Here is a 26920-nt window from a genome sequence, read left to right as displayed (position 1 = left end):
TAAGGCTAATATATGACAGCAGTGTCACATTGGTTCACAAATAATTTTACATGTTCCTGGTTATTTTGCATTTCAATAACTGCCACAGTATGAATATTTACAGTGGTCTTTAACATGTATAGGCAAGCACTACAAACAGTATTATAGAAACATATATGAAAATGTACTCACTAGCTTGTTCATGGTGCATATCTTCACTCTGAAAAACATTGCATTCATAAGCAGACACCTCGCTTTTCAATAGGAAGGTCAGAATATTGTCAAGCTTTTCTACAGAAGAAAACTTGAAAGCCTGTTCAGAAGAAAGATATGGGAAAAAATCAGTGTGTGTTTACTACCCACATTTAATTAACCTCATCCTTGGAGCAACATAAATCAAAGGATTTAAACTGAATAAATACAAACTCAGTCTCACTAAAGTTTGTTTATTTTTTTGAGAGACCACAAAAAGAAGCTTGACTGTACACTGTATACTAACATGGGAAGACTAAGATAATTTAACCAAACTAAGGAAAAGTGGATATTTTGGCCCTAAGTATTAGCCATGGCTTTGGTCCTAAATCTCAGCGATAGTTAAAAACTCATGGGGGGACAGAACGGGGGGGAAGGAAGGTGGGGAGAAGGACCAATAAGGTAGTTCCTCTGTTCTTGGTTTAGCCATGCACTGCTCTATGTGTAGTAGCCTCAAGCCTATTCTAAGGTATGCCAGGTGGCAAGAGGCCATTTGGGGATCACCTGGGGACAGAAGAGCCCCAACTCTTCTCCCTAGTCCTGCTGAAGTGAGAAGAGTGGCACAAGTGACAGCACTGAGGGCACTTTTACACGTGCACTGACACGTTCTGAATAGAACGTGTCAGCTGGAGAATTCTAACCAGAAAGCTCCACCATGCTGCAGCATCTCATGTATTCAGCATCCCCACATTTCAAAATGGCAACAGTCACTTTAACTAAAGCTTATTGAAGGCCCCACTCCCGAGTACATGCATAGGTGCTCTTTAAGTGTTCAACAGCTGAGGAAGCCCCCCTTACTTCGCTGCAACAGTTAGCATGAATTACTCCACTTAAGTTAGCTCTCGAGTTGAGGTCTCAAGAGCTGAAAAACAACACTTGACAGATGCAGACTGATTTAAGTAGCAGTAGTCTGACTGCATTAGCCTCTCTCAGTTTGACGCAATTTAAGCTGCCATATCCACAATGCAGCGTACTAGCCTGAATGGGCATCGACACCACTAGTCCTATAACTCAAAGGCACTCTACCACCTTCCTGCTAAGCCTGGGAGCACTGCTGGAATCAAGCTTTGTGAATGCTTTCCCACATTATGCACACCACATCAGCAATTAGGCAGAATGGGCAGGTTGGAAGGACCCTGAGTGAACACACTCACCAGTTTTTTTTGGTTTTTTTTGTTTTTTGGGGGGGGGGGGTTCATTTGGAAACCCATATTTAAATACTGCTTTTCAGAATTTTTGTTTTCAAAGCACAATTTTTTTTTAATTTTTTTTTTTTTGCCAAATCCCCCAAAACTGTACTTAAAATTATTTCATTTCCAAGAGCGGATCCAGAGGGCATGTGGTGGCAAGTAAGCCCTTGGGGATGGGTCTGCCCAGAGCCTGTGAGATGAGTGCTGCCATTGATGCTCACCCCCCTTTTCTCTGTTGATGAATTCAGCAGGGAGGGGGTGGGAGTAGAAGGAAAACAGCAGTCCTATGTTCACCTCTTGGGCTCCAGAGCCATGTGAAAGCAGGGGCTCTGGCCAGATTCCACCCTGATCAACTGGTGAGCTCAGAGGTCACTGCTCATGCAGAGTTCTGGCAGAAGCTTATGCTGACCACACAATAAACTCAGAGCTCACTGTACATGCATGGCAGAGTCAAAGTGGGGCTCTGTCCTATTCCTAGATCTACTACTGTTGGTTTCTGATTTTTCTTTATAAACAAAATAAAGGAGGAATTTTTGATTCTGATGAAAATTTTGCAGAAAAAGCATAGAGTTATATTCATATAGCTTTAGTGTGGACTCTTAGCACCATGCATATGGAGTTCTTTTTTCTATATAAAGAAGTAGAATTAGTTAACCCTGTATTTTATGAAACATTCCTGTTAAAATTAGCTTTCTTCACCTGGTTATTGTGTATGTTACACTGAAGCACAACATATTAGACAGGCCACTAAAAAAAAAAATATATATATATATATATTTTAGTGGCCTGTATATATATATATATCAGCATGATTATATTTTTATTACAGAAGCACCTGTTATATTCTAGGCACTCTACAGATGCGCAAGAAAACTTGTCTCGGCCCTGAAGAGTTTACCATCCAAGAGATGAGCCAGCAGACAGAGTAAGTGGGAAAAAGTGCAATTTATAAATAAAAGGGCCAAGGTGAGGAGACCAAGGGATGCCATCATTCTGTCACTTGATATTTTTTAATCAAATTTGGATAGCAACTGTCTTCCCCACTGTGAGTGTGTTTACATGTATGATTAATGTGCACGAACAAACTCCAAAACTTACTGCTTCACAGTTTATTCATGTGCAGTACATGGAGCCCTGTTAGATAAGCTCAGGCTGGAGCCCTGTTGGAGCAGCCTGGGCTGAGGCACACTCATGCCTCAGCCTGCCAGCTTAGGGTTGGTCTGATGTGCTGCAGAGTGTGTGACTGAGTCACCCATGGTGCTTCAGCACAGGGATAGCCAGCAGGCAGACCTCATGCTGAAGCACCCTCATGCCCCAGCTCTGTAGCATGAGGAGCCTGATTGGACCAGCCAGACCAAGGGCTGCTTCGACTGGGCTCCACATGGTGCAGAGTGGCTGGCTTGGGCATGAGGGTGCTTCAGTGTGGGGGCTGCCTGTAGGATAGGCCCACATTGAAGCACCCTGTGCCCCAGGCAGCTGGGACAGTGTCTACACGTGCGCTGCTGTGCATGAAAACCTCTACTAGAGGGGCATGTGCAGATGCTGAGACATTTACTGCACAGTTAATTAGTCAACTGCACAGAAAACATTTCAGGGAGACACGCCCAGTGACTTCTAGCTCATTATTGCTGCATTTTTCTAGAGTAGTGAGGCACCAGCTTCAAGCTGCTAACATGAAGTCTTTTTCAGCAGTTTCTTACCATCTACACATTCCTCTAGAGTAGGGTGCGAAACAAAAACAGACCAAAAATTTGGCCTACAAAGTATTCCTATTGCTTGTCAATATCACCATTGTTACCTAGCAAATTTCTTGCAAGTTTGACCACAGCAGTGAGACAGGAGGAATCTGAATACACAAGGGACACACAAAGCCATGCATATTAACTGAGGAAAGGTTTTCCATGAGTAAGGAATGATAAGGAGTAAGGGCAAGGGCAGAAATGGATAACCAGGTTGCTAAGCTAATATAACCAGCAAAATGGATGGGTTGACATGGCAACATGATAAGCAGGGATCTTGGTTTTCTCTGATTAAAACTACCCCCAAATTTTCTGATTTAAAAAAGTAACGCACAAAAATACGAGAAAATGCTGCACATGATAAATATCTGGGGCAGTATTTTTTCACTATCCTTTAGGAGCCAGACAATAGTCCTTGCACAAGCCTGAGCACAAAATAATTATAGCATGCCTTAGAGTGAGCCATGCCAAATTTCATAAAGGTTCCTTTTGTGCTCTCCAACTACCACTATTCTTCTAAGAATAGGCCTGTAACTTTTATTATGCAGCACATGCAGTACATTATGGAACATATGACATAAAAAACTGGAGAGTGACTGTATGAGATCCAAGAAGGGGGAATGCCAGAAATACTACAAAAACCTGAAGACCCCCCCTAAAAATTAGAAAACAAAACACAGGGAAAAAACCCAAAACAAAGAAACCAAAGAAAAAAAAACAAAAACAAAACCACAAGATCTTCAAGCTAACCTAGCCGATAATGCTCCTAAGGCCAGATCCAAAACCAAGTGCCTAATTCAAAGAATTAAAGGTGGACCACAAGCATCAGATGATCCAACAACTGCACAGATTCACTGTTCCTTCAAGCAACCCAGAGAGATGCCTATACAGTCTCTTCTTGAAAACCTCCAATTAAGGAGATTCCACAACTTCCCTAGTAGATAGTTCTACTGTCCTACTGCTCTTACAGTTTGGTAGTTTTTTCCTGATATTTGATCTAGATCTTCTGTACTGCTGCTTAAATCAACTGCCACCTGTTCTGCCCTCCATAATAAGGGAAAATATTTTTCCTCCATCTTCTTTATGATACCTTTCAAATGTTTGAAAATTGCTATCAAGTCCCTCCTTAACCTATTTTCCTCCAGGCTAACCATACTTTATTCTTTCATCATTTCCTTATACAGCTTGGTTCCCAAATCACATCTTTGTTGCTGACCTCAGACCTTTTTAGTTTCTTTACATCCCTCTCAAAATTATAGCATTTAATCTTAGATATAATTGTCTATTTGAACCCTAACCAGCACTGAGTAGAGTGGTACTAGCATCTCATGAATACTGCTTAGAATGCTTTTATTAATGCAACCCCAAATTGGATTTGCTTATATTATGACAAATTCATTTATGCTGAGTTTTTGATCCAGCATACCTTCTAGCACTGGACCCAGAAAAGAGCTTTGTAGAACATCCAAAAGTGATCTCTTGCTGTTATTCAACCAATTACATATCATATCCACCTAACAGAAATTCTACCTAGCCTACATTCCTACAGCGTGCTTATGAGAATGTAATTTAAGACCATGTTGAAAGCTGTACTAATGTCTACCACATTCCCTTCATCTGGTTACCCTACCAAAGAAGGAAATCAAGTTTGTTTGACATAATTAATTCTTATAAGTTCATGTTGGCTGCTAGTGATCTGGAGAATGACCTTTATTTTTCAATTATTACAAATTGACTATTTTATTATTTGCTCTAGTAACTTCCTGGGCATTGAAGTCAAGCTGACTGATCTATAGTTCCCCACAACCTCTTTTTCTCCCTTTTTAAAAAAGGGTGCTACGTTGGATCTTCTCCGTGCCTTTGGGACCATGCCTGTTATCCAAAAACATACAAATAGTATTGCCAGCAGCAGAGATGTAAGGAGCAGGGTTTGCACCCTGGGCAAAACCTGGGGGAGAGTATGGAGGTGCCAGTGAGAGCCAGGGGGAAGGAATTCCAAGAGCGTGTTGTGGGGGAGAGGTGCATGGGAATCTTACCTATGCTGGGGACTCAAAAAGAGTTCCCAGCTGTTGCTGCTGCTACAGCAACCACAGCATAATCTAACCATGCATTTGCAAGAGCAACACTGTGGGGTTGTTGCTGCTGCTAGGGCATGGATTCTGTGGTGTGAGGGTGTAATGCTGGCATCCCTACTATGTTGGTGTCTGGGACAGGTACCCCTGCTCTCCCACCCCAATTTACACTACTGGTCATCAGAAATCTGAGATTTCTTCAGCTGGTTGCTTCACCACCTGGGAGTGAATTTCATCAGGACATAATAACATAAATGCATTTACATTTGTCAAAAGCCCTTGCATTTTCTCTTTCCTTATCAAGATCTGTAGCCTTTCTTCTTTTTTTTTCAAATTAATTTTGCTAACTCTCCAGTCACATCTTTTTGCTGTTGTGAAGACTGAAGTAAGATAAGTGACGAGCAACTATACTTCTTTTTTAATAGTTCAGTTCTTGCACTGAGCAGCAGACACACAGTTTTTTTCCTTTTTTTTTCTTTTCTTTTCATCACATTTGTAGAACTCCTTCTTGTCTCTAACATTTCTTGCCAGTTGTAACTTACTTTGGTCTTTGCTTTTCTTATTTTTGTCCCTATGTTTTCATGATGTTCCTTTGTATATTCCTTAGCAACACACCCTTATTTGGGAGGAATGTAGCATCTTATTCTACATAAGCAAAATTACAAAAACAATTCAGGGAAGCCTTGCTTCCCTGGATAGCTGTCAGCCAGTCCCTGAAGATAAAACAGTCTTTTAAACAAACAAAACAAGTAACAAAATCCTGCTGTCCTATCCTGGACATTGAGAAGGGAATCCCTTTGGCTCTGGCTCCCAGCACAGTATCCTGCCCCGCCCCATGCAACAAGAGGTTCAGCCCACAGCTTGTTGTCTCCTACTCTTCACACTGTTTCTTCACAATCTGTCCCTGCTCTCCTCTCCAGGGTTTCTTAAGCTTCCAGTAAGTCAGTCTCTTATTAGCAGCTTCCCCAAAGCTGGTTGCCACCTCTTAATAGGATAGGCCACCTTTTCCCTTTGCCTAAATCCCTTTGAAGATGCAAGCCCTAGTTCTTTCAATACTCTAGGAGTCAGGCACATTTCTTTCTTTCAGCCACAGGTTGGGGGAGAAACTGCTTAACAAAGTCAATAACCAACAAACTGACAAGTCAGAAAAACAGAATCTCTAGGTTCCAAGTAAGGCTAATATCTGGAGTCAGAGAAGCCTGGTATACCCACTGTAACAGGATGCATGGCTCAGGGGCTAGAGCCCAGCTGCAGGGGCTTAGGAGGGTACAGTCTGTCAACCTAGGAGCCCTGGGCCAGCTGACAGGGACGATTGGCTAGCCCCAGAGGAAGTTAAAAGCTCCCAAGGAGGGTAGTTGGAAGACAGGAGGCTGGTATGCTGAGGGGGAAAGCACAGAGCTTAGGTGGCCTCTCTCTAGGTCTGAGGAAAGACCTGACCTTTACTTTTGTTTGTTATTTGTACATGTGTTATGTTGTTGTATGCTTTGTTTGCCATGGGGATAAGTTTTTTGTATGTAAAAATAAACAGATGGGAAATGGGACCTAAGTGTGGCTTAGCTTTTATGAGGATGTTGGCTCCTGGGCCCAGCTAACAGAGGGCCACCCCACTACATCCAAATAAATCCAGCTCCAAACACCCACCCACCATCCATCTACAATGCCTCCTCTTTTTCAGTTTACTTATAGAGTCCAACCCCAGATAAGGATTCTATACTACACCCAGATGCCCATGTCTGTAAAATCCAAACTGTTCCTTAAAGGGCTTCGGCTGGAGAGGGGGCATGAGGGGAGGGAAGAGGTAGGGGGGCATTCTTTCTTGGCAGAAACCCTCCTGGAACTCTGCAGTACACAGCAAAGAGGTAAGTGCACCAAGGGCTGGAGCCCTGCCAGAGCCCCAGGAGGGTTCCAGCCCTGGGAAAATGCTTCCCCCAATCATCCTACCAGTCACCTGAGGGTTCCCACCATGGGCACAGTGGCATCCTGCCCTGGATGAGTACAGGGAATGGGGGGAATTTTCCTGCCACAGGAACCTTCCCTGAGCCCCAGAAGGGTTCCTGCCATGGACACAGCAGCCTTCTGCCTGTAGACTCCTCCAGGTTGAACCAGAGGAGTGCACAGGGAGGGAGCTATTCTCCAATGAAATGGGAAACAGACAGTTCCAGCCTCTTGGTCATTGTGGTTCATAACAAGCAGGAGCATTGTCAAGTGACTACTGCCACTTGACAGCCTGCTCCCTTCCCCAATAGAGAAGAATGTAGGCTATTAATGGGCTCACCTAAGGGCAGGGTGACCCAAGAAGCAGAAGCAGCTCTGTAGAGTCCCCTGGCTAAAGAGCTTGCTTGTTTAGCTCTCCAGGCAGGAGGCCTAAACACCTGTATACTCTAACTCCTGACCAATTTTCCTAGAGGTAACAATTTCAGAGACATTCTTAACACTAGAAATGAATACTTGTCCATGGCCCAAAATACCAACAGGTTACTACAGCTTCCCCTAATACACAGCAAATTGTCCAGAGAGACCACCACATTTTATTATGATAGCAAGGTAGTGTAGTCATCTTCTCTGTTATTTATTTTTATAAAATTAAATAGATTTCTGTTTCAGATTGGAAAGCCTATATACAATACTGAATAAAAGCAATTTAATTATCTAAACATAAAGATATTTTTAATTTCCAGGCTACTTCCCCATTTGAATTACTTGGCAAATTCAGCTGCATCTTCATACCGGTTAACCATTTTAATAACAATCAGAGATGTAAGACAAAACCAGAATGTGGCAGAAAAACAAAACAAAACCAGATAGCAAGACAGGCAATGGGACATTCAAGTCCCACTAAATTCTAGAAACGTAGAATCTGCTCACCCATAAAAAGTACTAATTTGCACTATCAGGTAACTTCTATTTTTAGAAATAAGTTAAAAAAAAACACCCCATCATATCTAAATACACTGCTTTAACCAGAATACAATCTGCAAATACTACTGATTATAGGACTGCTAGCACTATAGTTTGTGCTATACTAGAAATAAAATACGGTTCCAAAGCCAGCTGGACCCACCTAGTCACAGAAAAGGTTATCTTCCAATGGCAAAGATTCAGAGCAAGGGCTTTTATAGTACATCCTCTGTCTGCTGCCAATTAAACTTTGAATAGCTTGTTTTTTACCTCCCTTTGTTTGGAGCCTCCTGACATACGCTGTTTGGGTGAGAGGGTCATCCACCCTGGGCACCAAGTCAGGAGGGGCACCAGAATTACTCCCCATTCCCATGGCACACCCCTTTCCCATGTCAGGATCTCCAAACAAGTCCCAGCTACTGCTGCTTTTAGAGGAATAACCTGGGCAGGCAGAACATATGCACCAGCAGCAGCTCAGCTAGGAGCATGGAGTTTCTGGTTAGGAGTGCTCCCCCTCCTCAGAATCTCAAGAAAGCAATTGTTAAGCAGGTATTTGATTCACAAGCTAGGTCTTGTTGAAGTCAAAAGGAATTAAGTACATACTTAAAGCTAAGTGTGCACTTAGGTATTTTCTTGAATCAAAGACTATTAGTAATATGTATGAACAGGATTGGATGCTTCATTTCTCCAATCAGTACTTACTTATTAAGTAGGCATCTTTTTCAGAGCCTTTTGCAGCATTACAAAGGTCATATTTTTATTCAGATCAACCATACTTGAACAGCTTCTATGTACTTTCTATCATTGGCTCCTGATTGCCTAAGTCACTTTTGACAAATGGAATTTGAGTACATAAATCACGATGCTACTGAAAAATTTACCTATTATCCATAAAGGTCTTTGGAATTTCCAGGCAGATTCCATGGTAGGAAGAAAAGAAGAAGATATTTTAAAATGGCAGCTCCTTAAGTTATTTAAGGAGTCAAATTGAAAATTAATCTTAAATTATATAGATTAGTGGATGGAGTACAGGTGGTACTATACAAGTCATCACATAGAGAATGTCACTAAATATGTCATATAATTATTTCATATCACCTTCTATAGAAAAAGCAGGAGCTGATTTTTGTATGTTCAGGGACAGACAGACAACCCAACCTAGTATCTAAATAATTAGATCAATATTTGTATGTGGTACAAATTAATAAGGGAAAAAATCAATACGGCGTATACTTTCAAAAAATGTTGAAATGATAAATAAATAAAAAATATACAAAGAAATATAAACAGAACTTTAATTGTGAAGCACAACAACCATATGATCGCGTCTCTACATCAGGAATCAGTATAACAAGATGTGTTCCCCTGGAAAGTTTCTCTGATGCAGTATTGTATGGAAGTGAGAGAACACAAAATTAATGAGTATATCCTTAGCATATGTTGCCACCTGTGTGCTTTGATACCAGGTCTTTTCAGCACGCACTACCATGCCACAGCCTAAAGCTACTGGGGATACCCAAGAATGAAAACCTATTTTTATATATGTGTTCAAAATTTCAAAGGTTTTTTTTGTTTGTTTTAAAGTGTTCTAAATGGATCCCCGATTAACATTTCTCAGTTTTCTCCTCTTGCAGTTTTTTACCCTATATGCTATCAATGTCATTTTTATGTTTCCATAAATTCTTAAAAATATGGAAATGGGTTTCGTATTTTTGCCCAACAGAAAACCACCTTGCAAGAATACCATTTTTTCATTATATGTTTTAATTTCTAAAAAAAGATCTTAAAACTTAAAAAAAAAAAAATATTTACCAGATCCAATTTTAAACCTCTGGCTTGTGATCCCAATCAAAAGAGGTAAATGAAATGTGTGGAATGGTGCAGCACTGTAGTAGCTTCTCACCTCTGGAGACCTAGATATAAATCTTGATTTGTCCATCAGTCATTAACTTGAATCCTATGTTTAGTGGGCCGCGACCTAAAAATCTCTGTCATCCAATAATAATGTGAAAGGTCAGCAAGAGAGGATACTGTTCCATAAAACTGTACTGCCCAAACACAATATAAGTGGACTAATTTACTTCCATTAAGAGATTTAGTAGGAGCTACTCCTCAAATTGGAAAAATTCATGAGACACTTTAACTTTTCTTTAACTCACACAATGTTGTTGCTTTGATCAATAATTGCTGTAAGCTTTTGTACTTTTTTTTTACATTTTATTTGCTATTGTGTTTAATTGTTACTCTGCATAGATAACCTGCTATTGCCCCAGGATGCCTTTGTAAATAAGATGCTAGTCTCCAAGGTTTTAATTATCCTGGTTAAATAAAAGTTACTAATACTGTTGCTACTTGATGGGAATTTGAGTTGTTTTGGCTTTATTTATGTGAATATATTTATAAGACTAGTGTAGATCATGTTCTCTAAATTGCACCTTTATAACCTATTCTGCTACCATTCAATCATTGCTACATAAGAGGTTAAAGGAACTTGAAAGACTGAGGTAAGTAGTTCAGGTATTTATCTAGTGCAGTTACATTGCTTTACAGTCCATTGTGCATGATTAAAACAATGATAACAAAAAACAGATTTTGCATTATCACTTTTACCGCAGAACAGTCTTGAAATCATGTGTGGATAGTACCATGTAATTGATTAGGGAAAATCTCCTGGCAATAATCTTTATGTTTCCAACACTAACCCTGAGCAAACAAAATTCAGAGACAATATGCAGTGGCTACAAATTTATAACCCCGCTTATTATTCAGGTGAATAAAGGTTAAGAGCTCATTTTAAAAAAAAGTGGTCATTCACAACACTATGAATACCAGGTATTTCCTGGTGCATGTACTGCTCTGCAAGGAATAATTGTGTAGTTTGTTTTGTATTTGCCAGCGTCCCAATCTGGATCTGTATATAAACTGTTTCTGCCTCCATGCCCACTCTGAGATTTCCAAACCTCCCCTCCCCAACCTTTAATGATATAGTCTTAATCTTGTGCAAGTGAGAGCCATGCTCAGCCTTAAAAATAACCTGGACATTATCATACAACATGCTGATAAGGGGCGTGCCACTGCTGTCATGGACAAAACAGAGTATATACAGGAAGCCAAGAGACAACTTTCCAATACAGAATTTTACCAGCTCCTGACAGAACACCCCATAGCACAATATCAGGAGGAACCAGATAAACTCTTAAAGAAGCTGCCTGTGGAAATGCAGGAAAACACTACCATTTCCATTTCCTGGGAATGTAGGCCAGGCAACCTTTGTTTATTACCCAAGAGTCATAAACCTGGCAACTCAGGATGCCCCACTGTCTTTGGTATTTACACCATCATGGAGGAAGTTTCTGGATATGCTGACCCTATCCTATTCCCTTATGCCACTGGAACTGCCAGCTATTTGAAAGACACCACAGATTTCTTACAGAAACTGGGCTCCATTGACAAACTTCCAGAAAATGACATATTAGCTGTCATGAATCTCATGTCTCTATACACCAACATTCCTAATAAGGATGGAATACAAGCCATAAAGAACAAGAAAATTGCTTCTGCTTCTTTTCAGTTCTCCCACTTGGTCCTTGCAAGCAACTATTTCAGGTTTGGGGACTCCCTATACCTACAAACAAATGGCATTGCCATGGGCACACATTATGGTTCCCTAGTATGCCAACATATAGGCTGGGGAGCACCCCTCTTGTCAAAAGAGTAGCAGAATGGGATCTTGGAGTTATGGTTGACTCCAGGATGAACATGAGCCGCAAATGCAAGGAAACAGTCAGTAAGGCTAACCACACCTTGTCGTGCATCTACAGATGCATTGCAAGCAGGTCCAGGGAAGTGATCCTTCCCCTCTATTCAGCATTGGTCAGGCCACAGTTGGAGTACTGAGTCCAGTTCTGGGCTCCGCACTTCAAGAGGGATGTGGCTAGCATTGAGAGGGTCCAGAAGAGGGCCACTCACATGGTCAGGGGGCAGCAGGCCAGGCCCTACGAAGAGAGGCTAAAGGGCCTGAATCTATTCAGCTTCCACAAGAGAAGGCTGAAAGGGGATCTGGTGGCCGTTTACAAACTCACCAGTGGGGGGAGGCTCTGTTCCCCCGGGCACCACTGGGGGTTACTAGGAATAACGGCCACAAATTGTTAGAGACAAAGTTCAGGCTGGACATCAGGAGATATTACTTTACAGTTAGGGCTGCCCGGCTCTGGAATGGACCTGATGATCTCTTTATGTCCCTTCTGACCCTAAGCACTATGAAACTATATTTATGACAGAACTTGAAGTTCGCTTCCTTCACAGCTGCCCTGTCATCCCCCTTGTATACCTCAAGTATACTGATGACGTCTTCATAATATGGACACATGGAAAGGAATCTCTAGATGCATGACGAATAGATCCAAGGAGGTGATACTTCCCCTCTATCGGGTGCTGGTCAGACCGCAGTTGGAGTACTGAGTGCAATTCTGGGCACCGCACTTCAAGAGGGATGTGGATAACCTGGAGAGAGTCCAGAGAAGGGCCACTCGTATGGTTAAGGGCTTGCAGACCAAGCCCTATGAGGAGAGACTAGAGAACCTGGACCTTTTCAGCCTCCGCAAGAGAAGGTTGAGAGGCGACCTTGTGGCTGCCTATAAGTTCATCATGGGGGCACAGAAGGGAATTGGTGAGGTTTTATTCACCAAGGCGCCCCCGGGGGTTACAAGAAACAATGGCCACAAGCTAGCAGACAGCAGATTTAGACTGGACATTAGGAAGAACTTCTTCACAGTTAGAGTGGCCAGGGTCTGGAACGGGCTCCCAAGGGAGGTGGTGCTCTTCCCTACCCTGGGGGTCTTCAAGAGGAGGTTAGATGAGCATCTAGCTGGGGTCATCTAGACCCAGCACTCTTTCCTGCCTATGCAGGGGGTCGGACTCGATGATCTATTGAGGTTCCTTCCGACTCTAACATCTATGAATCTATGAATCTACACCAGCCTGGTGCTAAGGGCTCCACTAACCTGCTCTCACTAGGGGACGAAAAATAGACAAACCCTAAAAGGGAATACGATCAACACCCTCACCACAAACCCCTCACCCTAAGGTGGCCTGGCGTGAAACAAAATCAAGAAGCTAATAACACAATGGGCAGGGGAGCACAACAAAAAGGGAAAAACAAGAGGGGAACACTCATGGGAGGGAATCCCACACCCTCCTGGCCTCTAATGCCCCTGATGCCCTAGGCTAATGCGCCCTCGGGGTTGGGATCCACACCTTCACCCTGGCTGGGGTCCCTCTCCCCTTCTCTCCAGGATCCGCCTCCACCTTGGAGCCACGGCACCCATTGCCTTTGACAAGGGCTCCCACACTGGCTATCACTGCGATCACTGCCACCCTCCTCGGTGGTCCTGTTGGTCCCCCAACGGTCCCTTCCACCGTGGGGACTCCTCGCAGCTCCTGCCACCTCAGCCTCAGCCGGCCTCTCTGCTGGCTCTCCTGATCCCTGTCGAGCTTCTGATCCCGGCCAGGCTTCATTTGCGGCTCTGATTGCTGCCGTTGCCACTCCTGCTGCTGCCACTGCCACTTCTGCCACTGAAGCTGATGCTGCCATTGCTGGCAGCTGCAGCGGCTGGACGCTCTCCACCCCACAGTCTCCCACGTCTCCTCTGCTCCTCGGCATCACCCCTGTACCTTCAGGGCCGCTTTTTATTTCTACCAGGTGGTGTCTCCTTTTGACGTCACCTGGTCCCAGCTGGATATATGCACGGATGATGAACTACGCAGGCAGTTTCCCGCTGTGAGTTTTCTCGCTCTTCCCTGCCCCTACAACAGGTACGTTGTCGTTTTCTTTTCTTTTTACTTGAGATTTGCCTCTGAACGAGGCTTCCCCCTTTCCTGGACCTGTGTCCCTGGGACAATCCCCTTTGTTCCTATGGATTTACTGCTCATTTGCTTTTCTCTTCCAGCACTGCACTCTTCCTGTCATCTCTCTCTCTGCCCTACCCCACCTCATTTTTTGCGTTCTAATTTCTCTCTCCTTCTTATATTCTGCTTTCTGCACATCCTTTCACAGCATCTGATGAAGTGAACTTGGGTTCACAAAGGCTTGTGCTCTATATATATGTCTTATTTAGTTAGTTTATAAAACTGCTTATCTACTCTACCTTGTAAATGTGATATGTCAAACATAATTGTAGTCATGTTGGATCAGTGAGGAGGTTAAAATAATAAATAATAGAAACTAATCTCCTACAGATGTCTAAGAAAGACATGGTATACTCGGGTCTCTCTTTATGTGAGGGTTGTATTCCAAAAAAACCTTGCATGTACTGTACATGCACATGGCGCCCTGTCTCACCACTTTCCTTCCGCTTCCTCCCAGCTCCCTGCAGGCTGGAACTCTGCCAGTCTGCAGGAAGCTCATTGCTGGCCGACTTCACATAAGATCAGATTTTTCTCGCACAGAGCAAATTTCTGGTATAAATAAGGCCGTCACATATAAGCAGATTCGCACAAAACAAATTCACATAAAGAGACCTGAGTGTATTTCTGGGATGCTATCTTTTCAAAAATCAATATGAAACCCTCTCTTTTAAACATATAATTGTATGTCAAATCCACATCAAGCTCACTGTATATACCCTTTAATATACAGCTGTAAGAATGATAGATATGACAAAGATTTTAAGTGATGCACTTCCATTCTAAGCTATACTTTATTTCCATTGTACAGCAAGTCTTTTTTCTAGGTACAAAGTACATTGTATTTGGAAAGAACATACCACTGTGCTTAACAGAATGCTAATAATGCAATACATCAGTTTTTATTAATCCTTTTGTTATGAGTGTAATGTCTTAGGGGGTAGATAAGGTAACTTTGTCACAGGAAAATGAGAATGTCTACAAACACAGACTATTATTTTTGTTCTTGCTTTGCAATTACAATATAGACATCATGTCAAGTGTGCTTGGGCTACCCACTATTGGATAAATGATCTTTCAATTTCTGTCCTTTCCTCTTTGTATTGTTTTATTCATGTTGTCGGTAAAGCAGGTACTGCAGAGGCTTCAGATTGCCATCTGTTGGGCTGAGTAGAGCCCAGATTCAAATCCTGAATTCTACACACGTGCAAAGATCTGCTTGGCAACTAGCAGGCCTCATGGATGTTCTGTATGGTATATGAATGGCAAGCTGGAGTTTTCCATATATACTAAGCTTAAATTTTTCAATACCAGCCCAAGAGATATCCTGTTTTCTGAAGGGATAATATTTTGGGGACCAGATCTTATTCTTAAATCCCCTCACCAATTCCCAGACACTGTGATTTAAGAGTATTTCTTCTGTTTCTGGAATAAACTCAGCAGTTACACTTTTGCAACAGACAGGAATTGTTTAATTATTATTTATTATTATTTTTATCATCTGTGAGCCAGGACATAGTTCTTTGGGTCTGTAAAGCATCATGTACATTGATGTTACTGCATAAATATAATAGCAGCTAAATAGAGACGCTTTGTTTTACTTGTCTGATTTAGTTACCATTAGATTTCTCAAAGACTGACTTCTTTTCCTCTATTGCTTATTGATCCATTGCCCATTATTATGCAATCAACATGCAGTCTTTATAGCATACTGTAAATTCACTTATTGCATATTGCAATGTTTGTGGGGGTTTTTTGTAACTTAATACAGAGGTCAACTTACTTGACAAGCAAAAGCTATCGGGTCAGCCACTTTCTTAAGTATGCATTCAATCTCCCCTATTGCTGTGTAGTATTCAATCTGCATCACAGCCTTAATGACTCCCTCACAGTAGACATTTACATTTACAAGGCCAGCAGGAAAATCTGATAAAAACACAAACAAAAATAGTAGGTCAAAAGACATTATGATCTCAGACTGCAGGTCTCAGGCTGCAAGTAAAGAAACATAGAAATAACCCCCCCCCCCCCCCCCCAGAGAGAAGGCCACCATCAAGATTTGCATTTTACAGATGTCTCAATGCTATAATTTTTAATCCGCATCTTTCAATTTAACATAAAGATACAAAAGAAAATGCACATCTAAAAATCTTATACAATATAGCAATGTACAGTTTCAAATTAGAAAAGTGCTGAAAACATTATGCTTTAGATTTCAACCTTTTCTCTGATGGATTGATGACCTGTAATTAGCTTCCTTATGCCTACAAATTAAGCAAAATTTCAGTCTTTTATTTCAAGTTACAGATTTCCTATTCATCATTTTTCTTAATTGCAGACAACCCTCTCAAAATTGGGTTTCAACTAGATTGTGGAAATTACAGTTTAATTACTTCCATCCCGGTTGTTTACCTAGGGAAAGCTAAGGAAGGAGGCATTTGTATGGTCTGTTACTTAAGTACAACTTGCTTCATGCATGCATGCAGCATGAGCCCTCTTAATAAGCACATTTATAACTGAGTAGCATTCATTGTGCCATGAATCCTGCTGTACCATACCAGCAGTAGCACAGTTTACTTAAAATCCTAGCTCTCTCCACAAAACAACAATAAAATGGACAAACATGAAAAACAAAGCAGCAGTAGAGAATCAAAGAAAATAAAATGAATAGAAAAGTGTCTTACTTCACTAAAATGACAACCACCCCAAATCTATTCTACTTCCTTTTTTAAAATGGAATCAGCTGGACATGTAATAAAAACAGCCATTTCTGAACTTCACTCATTTTAGGTTTTTCCACATTAAACTATGGCTATAAGGCTTCAGCAGGATGCCACACATTTTTTAGTAGCTTCAATAAGTGCAAAGCTAGCTTTTTTTTGGAAGTAGGGAGGGAGAAGAAATTCTGATCTTATCAATTTTGCTCCGTGTTTTGTATCTACTGACCTTCCTCGTTAACCCAATGATACTTGCAGAAGAGTCCTCCAGGAGAGTCACCAGGACTTACAGCACAGGTACCCTGAAAGATCCCACCCTCACCAAGATTCCCTTCTGGCTGAGAAATGGTAGTTCAGAACACTTCCCACATCCTCATTAGGCAGGAGCGGACCAAGGGTTTTGAAAAGAGGGTGTGGGGGAGCGGCCAAAACCAGAGTTTTCAGTGGTAGACAGTTCACTGTGTACGCACTACACAGTTCAATGGTGGGTGCAACTGCACATCCTTGATCTGCACCATCACTGGGCTGTGACAGTATTGGAGACCTTTCAAGGCATCTGAATAAATCAGGCAACTTTCAAACTCATTTAAATTCCTCATTGTCAGGAATGTATTTCACAGAATGAAGGCAGCCGGGAGCTGTTGTTGCTGATCGGCCATGTCTCCCAGAGCAAATAATTTAACTTCCTTCTTTCAGTTCCCAATGTGTAACATGGACATAACAATACTTACTTATTTGTCTCAAAATTTTGTCATATTATGATCCCAGACGTTGTCCATGTAGCACTTTAATAAGATTATCAAAACATCTATGGTCTCCAGTAAGAGGGGAAAGGAATAGTGTCTCCTTTATAGTAATAGGAATTAAGTCACTAATTGCAGAGATCAAAGCTCCTGCAGGAGCTGATCTGAGAACCCTATAGCAAAAAGAAGCTGCTTGTGCATCTCCACTGGGAGTGAGAAGAAACTGTCATGTATCCCATATGCCTAGAAGGGAATCATGGGATTTACCAGTATGCAACATGAAAAACCAGGCTGCATACTTAAGCTGAACTCTGGGCGGTCAAGTTGGAAAACCACAGTCTAAATGATTATCCTTCTCTTGTCTGATGTGATGCTGCAATAGTTTTAAAATATTATATAATTCCCTTTGGGAATTTACATCATGCAATGGAGAGGTAAGCCAAGCTCTGAATACCTAGCTGAAAATTTGCAAGGCAATGTTTTAGCTGGCAGCTCTAGTCCAATAATTGGGTGTAGGTGTGGCCATTACCTGTGCATTCTGGAGCTGTTAAAAGTAAAATGTTGTTTTATTGTTTATCATTCTCCAGGAAAAGTAAGAAAACAGAATTGCTAAACCTATGGATAAAGTGATTGGGAAAAACATAGAAACCAGCAGAGAGTGAAATATACAGAGATGGGATAAAACATGATAAACCAGCAAAAAAGGATAATGTTTTTAGATATCACTAAGAATTATAGATAGGCATATGATCATCAAAAAAGAAACAAATGCACCACATAAACATCGTGTTAAGCCTAATACAGGAATAAGAAAAGAATATTAGCTCTGCATTTTCTAGAAAAAAATTATTAAGACTTTTAACAATCAATGATATTTTGAAGACTGCCACCTGCCATTCTACGACATAAAAACAACCTAATGAAATCCAGTTTCCTATAAATCACAAGCATTTGTGTCTGTATATTAATACAAAAATAATACTTGGTATGCAAAACATATACACAGGAAACACCTACAAAATAATAATAGTCTCTGATGGGAAGTGAAACTACTTATCATTAAAAAGTGAAGAGAGTCCACAAACAGTTTTCTATTTATTTAAAGCTACAGAATTTTCCTCTTACCTAGAGCTTTCATGTACCTGACCTTCGCATTCCATTGGTCTGGCTGTATTCTGATTCGTTTGTTGTCTGTTATGAATTCAATTTCTACAGTCTCATCAGCTATTTCATCTCTCAATAGAATGAATATTTCACCAGGGTTCTATAAAGTTAAAATACACCCTCATTAGGCCTTCACCAAAACTATAAAATGTAAATTAAATGCTTTAATGTAAGTTGTGAGAAAAGTTATTTTACCAATAGTTTTGTAACCTGGAATACTGGTATATATAAACTGCAGTTATTTCATGCATTTATCCTTTAGTGTTGCACTAAGTAAAAATGACAGGATTATTGTAATATTTTGAACCCAGTTTACCAAAATAATATATAATGCTAAGATCATATGAACATTCATTTCCAGTCTGTAAAGTGTGACTTTTGCCTTTTGTAGATCTCTAAACTACTTAGTTTCCACTTAAGCCCTCCTAATTGCCCTCACAGGTAACTGGGACAGAAGTGATGCAAGAGTCTTGTGCTGGTCCTCTAATCACAGGTATATCTGGTCTGCAGAGAACTTCAGTGATCTGTAGGTCAGAATAAGTCATATTTAAAAGCTGCCTCATCTATATCTCAAAAATCCAGTGTAAATATTAGTAAATAGAAATAAATTAAATACTATGGGCAGGGTTGTAGAAGAAAAACAACAAAAATAGAATGCATAAGATATAGTCTAACATTAATTTACCTACTGGCTTTTTATACCTTCCTCTTACTTGTTTTTCATACTACAACCTCATCCTTCAGCCTTCTCTGCATTCAAGTGATATAAGCTTATACTTACTTATACAGGCATGTACGAACATATAGACCTGTAATTTTGTACTATATGCTACCTTTGATTTTGGCCTACTAATATGTGGCAAATTTCTAGATTTTCAGCAGGAAAATTCCCTAAACGAGTGGGCAACAAGAATTTTTTTAAGAATAGAAAAAAGCCTAAGTTTACCTGAAAGATCATTCACTATGAACTCTTCTGTAATTGTTATTCTTCAGGTCAGCTAATTTAATCTCACCTTTAATTCTGTTACTGGTCTCTTAAAACATTAAAAAGCATGTAACCTATCACACCAGTGTATTTCTTTCTATTTTCATGTGGTGATCCAGGCTACTCAACAATTGGTGGGGGAGAAGAGAATCTAGCCTGTTTTTTCTTACCTCTTTTAATCAGAAATTTTAATCAAAAGGGAATATTTGTGTTTCAATAGAGCAGTGATTCTTAACCAGGGTGCCTTGAGACCCTTTTAGGGGTGCCTTGTGGTCCTACACAATTTTAGCACTTTTAAGTGTACAAACATGAGTCACATAATAAACCCAGAGATTTTAAATAGGAATCCATAGTGTTAAAAACATTCTGCCCTGTTATAGTCTTCCTGAGTTCTTTGCAACAGAAGAATTTTTATTATTTTTCTGTAGCCAAACAACAAGTGAAAACTAAAAGCCAGAATTTTCCCTGGAATGTCTTGAGTCTATCTAGGAGTGCTTTCAGCCTAGAAAAGTTGAGAACTACTTATTTAGAGAAGCAGTTTAATACTTCTAGAATTTTTCCCTGCAAAATAATTATCCTATTTTCATTCTTAGGAGACTCCAACAAAATTTACATTCAATGACAGACTTTCTAAAGAATTTCTGAATCTACAGATAATTCTGTAGAAAGGATACATCTATTATAAATCCATTGTTTTGGTTACAATCCAATAGCACAGTAATTTATACTACAATATTCTCAATCTCCCAAGGGATTGGTAACATAGGGTACCTATACACATGCTCGGGAGGGGTGGGGGAGGAAAATGTTTTAATGAGAGCAGTTCTTGACCTGAGCTGGGTTGTTCTGGCCCACGGCTGCAAAACATTGTCAAATGCTGCCCTAATGGCCATTCCATTGGAAATAATATCTTCAAATATATACTTTTGAAAAGTGGCCAACTGTAATCTTCTTCAAGAGAACAGGAATTAGTTTTAGAGTAATAGATGTAGAATCAAACTGGTTTCAGGAGTACTGAATATTACTAGATTTTTTCCATAAGAGAAAAATAACGTGTTCCTTTACTTTTTATGACTATGAGCAGGCTTTTAACCTTATTTTTAGCTATAGTAGATCACACAGGATTGGCTTTACCCTAATTTACCTGCCGAACAGCAACCAAAAGCATGCATGTGTGTTCCTACAAACTAAGCCTGGTTCTTACTGAGAGGTGTGTCATATCTCATTACAGAAGTCCTTAAACTGCCATGAAGCATATTAAGGCAGAAATATAGCCAACCAAATATTTTTAAAAGAAGTAAAATCCTGCAGGGATTGTCCCAAAATCCATATTATTTGAAAATCTATTGACTGCACAATCTAGTTACTACAGAGTACTTACGATACATAGGCAGCACAAATCCCACTGCAACCAAGATACGCTATCATTTGTACTCCTTTTCTGTGATCTACCCCACAGAATTGATGTCTGTGAAAGTGCTTATAGCAGTGGGAGGGGCAGAAACTGCCATTTATCTGTAAGCGTTTGTTATTTAAAGGTCTTACCTCACATGGTATTCTTGTTGGTAACACAAGTACTGATGGTCTGTTAATTTCCACTGTTTCAGAAGCCACATCAGTTTCCAAATTCACATTTTTTTGTCCTAATGCTATTACATCCAAAGTGTTAGTATAAGAATTATCTTGATAATCTGCAAAAGATCAAATTGAATACAACATATTGTTAATCATCTTACAGAAGTGAAATGGGATGGCCTACAGTCTGCTAGATGCCAATGATTTATAAAATGCTGTTGATTACATGGCATTTCGCAGCCGAATAAAGGACACTGAGTGATATCTGGGCTCAAGTGAAATCAATGGCAAAATTCCCATTGACTTCAAGTAGATCAGTAATGCATCCACTAAAGAGCCTACAGGCTAAAGGCCTGATTCTGCAGCAGTTATCTATATCAGGTAGAAGGCAGTGTAGAGATGTATTTTACAGACTAACTAAATCTGAGATTCATAAACTTTCATGAGCCTGAGCTCACTTAATTAGATGCTCTGAAAGGACAGGCACAGAGCAGTCGATCAAATACAGTGATCTGAATGGAAAAGACAGAGGGTGAGGGAGGTAAGGCAGAAGGGGAGGGGAGGAGAAAGGACAGTGCTGGGGGAAGCAAACAAGTAATATAAACAAATAATAAATATATAAAATAAAAACAAAGCAAACAAAAGCGTATGCATTTCTGATTTAGTCTATAACATACATCTCTACCCTACTGCATGTGGCACAGGAGGTCTGGGGCATGGGCTGCATGCACTGCCCCAAACTGACTCCCTGTGCTGCCAGCATCATGTGTGGCACCAGGTCCAGCCCATGCGTCATGGGCAGCACATGGGGCCACTGTCAGTGCATGAGATTAGTCTATCAACCTATAAGATGGTTCATGTGCTTTCATGAGGCAGATTTGGCCTGCAGACCATATGTTGGACACCTCTACTCTAAAGTCAAAGGTATGTGATTCAGTTTAAAATCAGGATTTACTCTGAATTTAACTACTGAAGGTCAGGCATCAGTTTAGCTCCAATAACGCAAGTCTCTCATGTGCAAATAGCATAAGATCTATTGTATTAACTCAAATCTGAGTCAACCCTAAATTTAAGAGAACCCCCCAAAAATTAGATTCTATATATGGAAAATGTATAGATTCATTATAATTTTCCAGATATAGGATCTAATTATTGGACAGCTGTCTTGAATTTATCATCTTCCCACCCCTACCCTGACTACAGAAAAGAAAGCAGTGGCTGGGATGGTCAGGTCCCCCCTTGCCCTCTTCTCCCCCCAACTTATTCCCCTTCCTGTCCCCCCCCACCTTCCTGTCCCCCCCCCACTGCCTTCCTGCCCCCCTCATTTCTCACAGCTTCTACCCCTCCCCACTACTCCCCACAATCTCTGTCCTGTTTCCCAAGTCCCTAGTCTCTGCCTCTGCCCCACTCTGCACTTACCATCAGAGGCAGTGGGCTCAGTTCCCTCCTGGAGTACAGCACATGGAAGCACAGCCCCTGCCGGCCATGCAGCAGTATCAGCTCTGCTGACTGGCCAGGTAGGGGACAGTTTCCATGTACTCTGCGCTCAGACTCAAGCCAAGTTGCACGTGACAGTAAGGGGGGAGGAGGGGGGTGGGATGCGCAGGAGGCAGAATCTGTACAGGGCAAGCAGTGAGGGCAGGCAGCTGCTATGGGTCTGATTGGCTCAGGGCCAGAGTCAGAGACACAGCAGCCATTTGCTCCCCCTGGTTTGTATGTGAATCTAAGACAAGGGGCTTTACCTCAGTGCTAGCTGGGGGGAAACTCCTCATCTGAGATTCTAGTAAATACAGTAAAAAACTGTGGTTTTCACTACTGCAGCTTTTCCTTATTTCAAGCAATGCTGAATTATACTATTGCAAATTGCAGCTCTACTTGGATGTACTCAGGGCCAATCCCTGCCAAAGACAGAGGCTTCATCTTACTCCCTCCCTTAGACACGTAACAGAAATAATGAGGAATGGAACAAATGTTCTGTGATTTTGTCATTCACATGCAAAAAGCTAAGCTCTTAGCATCTTATTCATGTATTTTATCTGTACAAAAGAATATTTTGAGTTAAATATAAGATGCCAGCCAATTTAATTTGCTATATAATTAACAGTTCTTGGTTTCTTCTCTATTTCACCATACCAGTATAGACTCAACAACCGTAGCATGAGCCACTCACCAAATCACAGACTTTTAAATAAGAAAATAGAATAGAATAGAATTGGCAACTGCATCTGCAGAACTATGATTGAAGCTGTGTTTTCAAGAAAGCTATTCTTCACACCTGCTACACCTCAGCTTTATCAATGGTAAAGCTGCCTCTGCTACTCCACTGACCCTGCACACTCCACTGACTAGGTCTTACATTGTAAAAATCACCAAACAAAACATTCTCTCCACCCCATCTCAGAATTCTAGCATCGCCTCATCATGCAGAATTACCCAATATTCTGCAGTCACCCAGTTAAATTAACAATATCATCTTAGGAAGCTCACAGACTGCTTGAAGAATACTGCCTGGGTGAGGAGGGAAAAATCATAGGAGGTAGTAACAGCATCTTGTATTACTGTAAATTACGGAACACTCACAGTCAATTACATTCAAGGACACAGTCAAGTTTCAGGCACATCTTTTCCTCTAAAATGTATGTCACCTTCTGATGTAGAATATTGGTGTAAATTACTGATGGGCAGAACACAATGCTATGTCACCAAAATGACCTGTTATTGCTATATAAATACTGATGTCATTTACGGGAAGTAAATTTTGAGGGAAACAAATAATAACTTTAAAAGTTGAGACAGTGGCTCAATAACCGCAATGTAATTATTTTTATTATTTCAAATGACTAATACATATTGAATCATTCTCTTACAATAAGCGTCTTTATGATACTCAATTTGAGCATAATCTCCCCATAGTCCTCATATACAGACTGAAACCCCAGGCCTGAATCAAGAGACTTCCTTGTGGAAGTTTTCCCTAAGCCAACACACTGCAGATATTACAAAACTGAGGGCACTGAAGCTCCTTTAGCTGCTGCATCCCTATTCTATAAAAAGTGACTCTTCTAAAAGGAGAAGACTGACATAAATGTGGATCCATGAGCCCAATCCCTGAGCCTCTCACACCCATTTCTTTTCCTAGTCCTCACAATGTGCCATGGCACGCACTAGTTAAGGGACCCCCATAATCAAAACCAGCAAACTTCTGCACAATTAATACATTTCACACAAGCCTCTGGCTAGAGGAAAAAGTGTAGGATTTTGAGCGTACTGTCACAGATCCAAAGCATGCCGGATGACACAAAGAACAGCAACTAAGAAACTGCTTATTCATACATGCTAAAGTTTGATAACTGGAGGGTGTATGTTTATATTAACTTATATTGCAGCTAACTGATTCTTGTGCTAGTATGAAAGTGGACTTCTATAATCCAATACCTAATGAAAGTAGTCCTCTGAAGAGAGGAGACACCAGGCAAGCTGCTTATGCTAAGGCTACAAATGTTGTTGACTGATGAGGGAGATTATTGGAAAATCTTCCTAAATTAAAAATGTCATAGAGAGATACTCGGAGAACTTCCAGAAACAAGACCCAGTTATGAGGAGACTTGGAAAGTTGGCTATCATTGGACAATACAAATCACGCCATAGCAATATAGACCAGTATGTATTACCACTATCACTAGGGTCTTAGCTACACAGCGAGTAGAGGGGCTGACATATAGCATCTTCTACAGCAGGAGTATCAAACTCATTCAACCCCACGGGCTGGATGAGTAGAGTATGACTACCCATGGACCAGATGAATAGCACAGAGATGGTCCACAGGTCAAATCCAGAGCACAGAGCCATGTCATCTGGTCCAAGGGGATACCTATTGGGGTCAGAAATTTGGCAGTGCAGTAAATGGTGGCAGCACGGACTGCTGTGACTCCCTGAGTCCCAGTGCTTAGGGAGATCCTCAGGTTGGCTGAACCAGCTTGCCTTCACCCAACATGTACCAGAAGTCTGCATGCAACAATTGCAGGCCAAAAAGCAATCCCCCAGTCCCAGGCAGCATATACCACCACAAGAATACCCAGCACTGGTATGAGGAGGCACAATGGCTGTGGGAGGAGGCTGCTGCATTCCAGCCCTATCCAGTGGAGTTCTGTGCCCCTCTCCCATTACCCAAAAGGTACAGTGGGGATCAGTAGCACTTCAGGGGACTTCTTATTCAATGCTGTCTGCTGTTCCCAGCTGAACATGAAACCTACTCCAGGACCAAGCCAAGATGACCTCCTCATAAGTCTCCTGGCAAGGGATGAATTGAGCTTTCTTGATGGTGGTGCATGACAGCCCAGTCCTCCAAGAGGAGGCCATTTCTTCAAGAATTCTTGATGTCTGATGACACTCACCAGGCCCGGGCAGTGGAAGTTAAGGAACTTTTGCAAGGGGCAGGGTACTGCTGTCACCTATACATCTCTTTTCCACTACTCCAGCAGACACCCACCTCTACTAATTCCAGTGGGCACTGGGAGAAGAAGCAAATATGAACTGGCACAAATGTAACTGCTGTCAGGGTTTGATGCCTTCATGGTCCTGGCAGTTCAAACTAACTATTATCTCCAGGAATGGAGGGAGGAAAAAAGTTGTGCCCACTGACCCATGAAAAGAAAAAGGGACACAAGCCACCCTCAGCCTAATAAGGTGGGGGAGGGGAGTGGCTTGGGATCAATGCAAACTCCCTTCACCCTTCCAATAATGGAAACCTGGAGTAAACCTGACCCTCAGAACCCTCAGATATATGTCTAGCTTCTAGTCCCAGGTCAAATCCATCTTCTTCCAGTCCTGGTTGCCCTACTGGACTTTGGGGTAGTGGTCATTTCACCAGTGAGATTGTGGACTGTGCCCTCTGAATTCCATTACAGCAGCAGCCCAGGCCAAAGATACTTGAGATTACAAATAGCTCACTCTCTTCCATCCACCCTTCCAGACTGGGACACCACTACCCTAAAGGAGAATATCAATGGCCACCCTGAGATGCCATGCTTTCGGGCAATCCATTGTCCACATTATCCCTTGATTCTGGGGCTTCCTTGGCTCATTTGCTATAACCCCCTAGTCAAGTGGAAAACCTGGGAGGTTTGCTTTGATTCCAGTTACTGCCATGAGCACTGCTGGAAACCTGAGATGGTTGCCTGCCCTATGATCCAAGCAGGGGATCCAAGCAGAGGTCCCCCTCCCCAGGGGACTCAACCTCCTAAAGCCATACACAGCCTTCCCAGAAATACCAGGATTATGTTGACATATCTGAGAAAAAGAATGTGGAAGTCCTCCTCCCACACCAGGATTGTGACTGCCCCATTGATCTATAGTCTGGGGGAAAGATCCCAGTGGAGCACATTTATGCCATGTCAGAAGCAGAATGTACTGCACTCTGGAATAACTGCAGTAAAACCTGGCTTGAGGATTCATAAGATAGTACACCTCACCTACTGGGCCTTCCATCTTATTTGTCAAGAAAAATGGGAGCCTGCACCTCTGTGTAAACTATCAAGCCCTGAACCAGGTCACCATCTGAAAAGAATATCCTTCATCCCAGAGCTGCTTGATCTACTAAAAACCAACTGCATATTCACCAAGCTCGATCTCTGGGGAGAATATAACTTGGCACAAATCAGAGCTGGTGACAAATGGTAGGGGTGCACCAACAGAGATTTCTG

General features: G+C 41.4%; 1 protein-coding gene across 4 annotated transcripts in view; it reads right to left on the bottom strand.

Annotated features, from left to right (window-relative positions):
- The window catches only part of BANK1 (B cell scaffold protein with ankyrin repeats 1), a 372972-nt gene that overhangs the window by 247599 nt on the left and 98453 nt on the right, over positions 1-26920 (bottom strand). For all 4 annotated transcript variants that reach the window (XR_009459945.1, XM_019488054.2, XM_059722345.1 and 1 more), the window contains 4 exons: positions 21189-21334; positions 18620-18758; positions 15818-15960; positions 172-292 (listed from right to left, as the gene is read on the bottom strand). Coding sequence is in view for 3 of the 4 variants with exons in the window: in XM_019488054.2 (XP_019343599.1) it covers positions 172-292; positions 15818-15960; positions 18620-18758; positions 21189-21334 (549 nt within the window). In the remaining variant the exon portion in view is untranslated. The remainder of the gene's footprint in view (positions 1-171; positions 293-15817; positions 15961-18619; positions 18759-21188; positions 21335-26920) is intronic.

This window comes from Alligator mississippiensis, chromosome 2, assembly GCF_030867095.1.
Source record: "Alligator mississippiensis isolate rAllMis1 chromosome 2, rAllMis1, whole genome shotgun sequence".
Taxonomy (NCBI): Eukaryota; Metazoa; Chordata; order Crocodylia; family Alligatoridae; genus Alligator; species Alligator mississippiensis.
The sequence above is the reverse complement of the archived record's forward strand: the minus strand, read 5'-3'. Positions and strand labels throughout refer to the sequence as shown.